This window comes from Arachis ipaensis, chromosome B05, assembly GCF_000816755.2.
Source record: "Arachis ipaensis cultivar K30076 chromosome B05, Araip1.1, whole genome shotgun sequence".
Lineage (NCBI taxonomy): Eukaryota > Viridiplantae > Streptophyta > Magnoliopsida > Fabales > Fabaceae > Arachis > Arachis ipaensis.
The window spans coordinates 33180668-33183723 of NC_029789.2; the positions used below are offsets into that span (position 1 = coordinate 33180668).

Below are 3056 nucleotides of genomic sequence, written 5' to 3' on the forward strand. Positions count from 1 at the left end.
TTATATATAATGACTAAAAATAATAAATTCTAACCGTGCCTAGCATTTCTCATTATACGTTAACCTTTTACCGTCAATAATGATGCCTTTCATGACATTGAAGTTCTTATAAATAACCTAGATTTTGTGTCAATGAATTATATATTAATTTTTTATTTTTCTCCCCTCCTAATCCTTGCGGATAAAGCAATGAATTATTGTAATTTTTATTCCTTAGAAGTAATAGCATAAGTTTTTATTGCTTCTTCCAGTACAGAGTTTTACAACTAGGGAAACATATATAGTGCTACTATATAGTGACTGATTTTATTTAATTTTTAGTAAGGCCAGAAACAAAAGGTTTGGTCTTCTACTGGAAAACCAAAACCACAAGTGTTCTCATTTTGTTCATGGTAGCATGCATCATTATCTTCAACCTTAGGCAAACAAGGAAGAGTCAATAGGTTTTCGCTAAGGTTATCATCGTCATCCTGCGAGAAATCATCCGAATCAGCCGGCTCCTCCTCCATGAACGACGAGAAATGGTGGTGGTGGTGGTGGTGGTTTCCATTATTAGTACAATGTGGACTATCGGCCGAATCGTCGAGGACATCACTTTTTGCTGAATTTGCATCTTCTTGCTTGCATGTCAAAATGATTGGGTGTGGCAATGGCATCTTAGATCCATTTTCATTTGAGGTTGAATTTGAGATCATCAATTCCATCATAATAGGCTCATCCTCCTCCTTGTTGTGGTTTGAATTGATTGTATCAACATCCTGTGGAGATGATTTTTCATCTGAAGAACAATTCTCATCCTCTTTATCTCTAGGAATCAACTTGTTCCTAAGAGCATTCACCTGTTATATATTGTCACACCAAAATTAAACTCTTGCAATTATACATTACAATAAACTCTTCGAATTCCTCTAAAAATAAGAGAATTTCATTTTAGAAAATAAAGTAAAGAAATTTTATCATTAGATTAAAAACAGTTATTATTTATTTATTGAAAAATTAAAATTGGTCAATATTCATGTACAATTATTTTCATATGAAGTTGATAATTGAGAATCATTAAATGAATTGACATGTTTGATTAAATTATTATCTAACAATTTTCAACTATCAACTTCAAATAAAGACACCGAGTTTCCACGGTTATAATTTCTCCGTTTATTTATCCTCTTAAGTGAGATCCTCATTTTTAGTGTGACAAATATTCAACTTTATTAAAGCAATAAAGAACTGAAATAGGTAGCATAGCATAAAGCATAAAAAAGCTAAAAACAGAGGGCATGGTATGTTGCAAGTGTGTCTCCATATGTTTTTCTTTCTTTTCATTCATTCTTTCTTTCACCATTTGTTACCTCTTGTTTTAACTTGTCATTCTGTTGAAGAAGACTTTCATAGTCACCTTTGAGTTTGTCAAAGCTAGCTTTCAGTGCACCATACTCTTTCTCAAGCTGCTTCGTCTTGAACCTTGCCCTTCGGTTTTGGAACCAAATCGCCACTTGCCTTGGCTGCAACCCAAGCTCTTTCGCAAGCTGAACTTTTCTTTCGGGTTCGAGCTTGTTCTCCATCTCGAAGCTTCGTTCCAGGAACTGAACCTGCTCGCTCGTTAGCCTCCGTTTCTTGCTGTTACCACCGTTACTACCCGTTTGTTGGAAGCATGAAGGGTCATAATCGTCATCACACCCGTTATTATTATTGTCTTCTTTTTCTATTAGCCCTTGTTGGAAGAAGCTTCTGTCTCTTATGCTGCTTCCTCTTCCATTCTCAAAATCAACAACCATGTTTTTTGAACCTGAAAAAAGAAACCAAAAATAAACATTTACTTTCTCTTTCACTTTCATTCCCCTGCCAGGAGCAATTCTTAATTTTCCTATTTTACATCATTGTAACAATTCACAGGAAACAAGTCATAATTATATATTACCAACAATTTTATATTATGAATTATGCTAGGGAACTAACTTTTTTATTTTTTATCTTAAATTGTAAATCCTAAGCCATAAATTCTTAACTCTAAATGTTAAAAAAAATTAGTTTAATATTAGCTAACTAAAACTTAGTTTCTTATACTTTCTCTTATATTATCTAACATGGTAATAAATATAAAAATATTACAGAAACCAACTATGATTTCTCGTTTTACAGAAGGATCAGAGTGAAAATGAGATTATTGGGTTGGTCATCTCAATTTTCTAAAAAAAAAGAAAGTCGATTTCCATGGTTTCCAAAAGAAGCTAACATTTTTTTTGGTTCAAATTAAGCTTGTGAAGTTGTGTAATTATGTATGCAGTTATATGTGGTATTTGAAATGAGATGATTTTGAAGAGAGGAAAGTTGGAAAAGAGTATGAAGGAGGAAGGAGTAGTTGACTGTTGACCTTGGAAAGAAGAAGGGTCAGAGGTGTGAAGCCAAAGAGAGTCAAGAACTTGAGATGAAGAGGGAAGTCTACTCTCGTTTTGGAGCAGAAGGGACATGCTGGAACCCCCATAAAGCTTGCCACTCGCCATAGCCAACAAACAAAGAGAGAGAGAGAGAGAGAGAGAGAGAGAGAGAGAGAGTATCNNNCTTAGCTAGCTTTGTGGATCAGAAAACGTAGGGTTTGGAAGTGATGTGTGGTTTTAGAATTTATGGCGGAAGAAGCAGGTGATGAGGATTGCAGTAATGTGGGAGTTGTGGGAATGAGGAGAGATCATTCCCATCACTCTGAATCGGAGTGGTTAAGAAGAGAAGAGAGGGGTTGATGAGAGTTGAGAGTTTGGGCAAGTTTTTGTTGACAGAAATTGAAAGAGAGAGAAAGGAGAGAGATTCTTCTCTGTGGTGGGGAACTTTGATGGGCTTATATGGACGGAGCCTTTGCTATTTGTCTTCCTTCTTAGATGTGTACAGGGGAGGGCGCCTCTACCCATACCCCTAATTTACCATTTTGCCCCCATTTCCATTTATTACCACATCTTTAGTAAGGTGTTAACATTTAGCCTTGGTAGAATAATTTTTTAATATAAATGTTAGATAAATAAGTCCCTAATAAATTTTATTATTCAAAAATTAGGTTTTCAAAAAAA

General features: G+C 34.8%; 1 protein-coding gene across 1 annotated transcript; it reads right to left on the reverse strand.

The window, feature by feature from the left end:
• Window positions 183-2800, reverse strand: LOC107643412 (homeobox-leucine zipper protein ATHB-20). Its single transcript, XM_016347058.2, has 4 exons — window positions 2780-2800; window positions 2372-2552; window positions 1350-1786; window positions 183-839 (listed from the first exon to the last, which is right to left on the reverse strand). The coding sequence occupies exons 2-4, from the start codon at window positions 2499-2501 to the stop codon at window positions 318-320; spliced, it is 1089 nt and encodes a 362-aa protein (XP_016202544.1). The 5' UTR covers window positions 2502-2552; window positions 2780-2800; the 3' UTR covers window positions 183-317.

Coding starts and splice junctions, on each gene's coding strand:
- LOC107643412 (XM_016347058.2), bottom strand. CDS start 2,501: ATGGCGAGTGGCAAGCTTTATGGGGGTTCCAGCATGTCCCTTCTGCTC. Junction 1,787..2,371: donor TGACCCTTCTTCTTTCCAAG/GTCAACAGTCAA, acceptor TTCTTTTTTCAG/GTTCAAAAAACATGGTTGTT. Junction 840..1,349: donor ATGACAAGTTAAAACAAGAG/GTAACAAATGGT, acceptor AATATATAACAG/GTGAATGCTCTTAGGAACAA.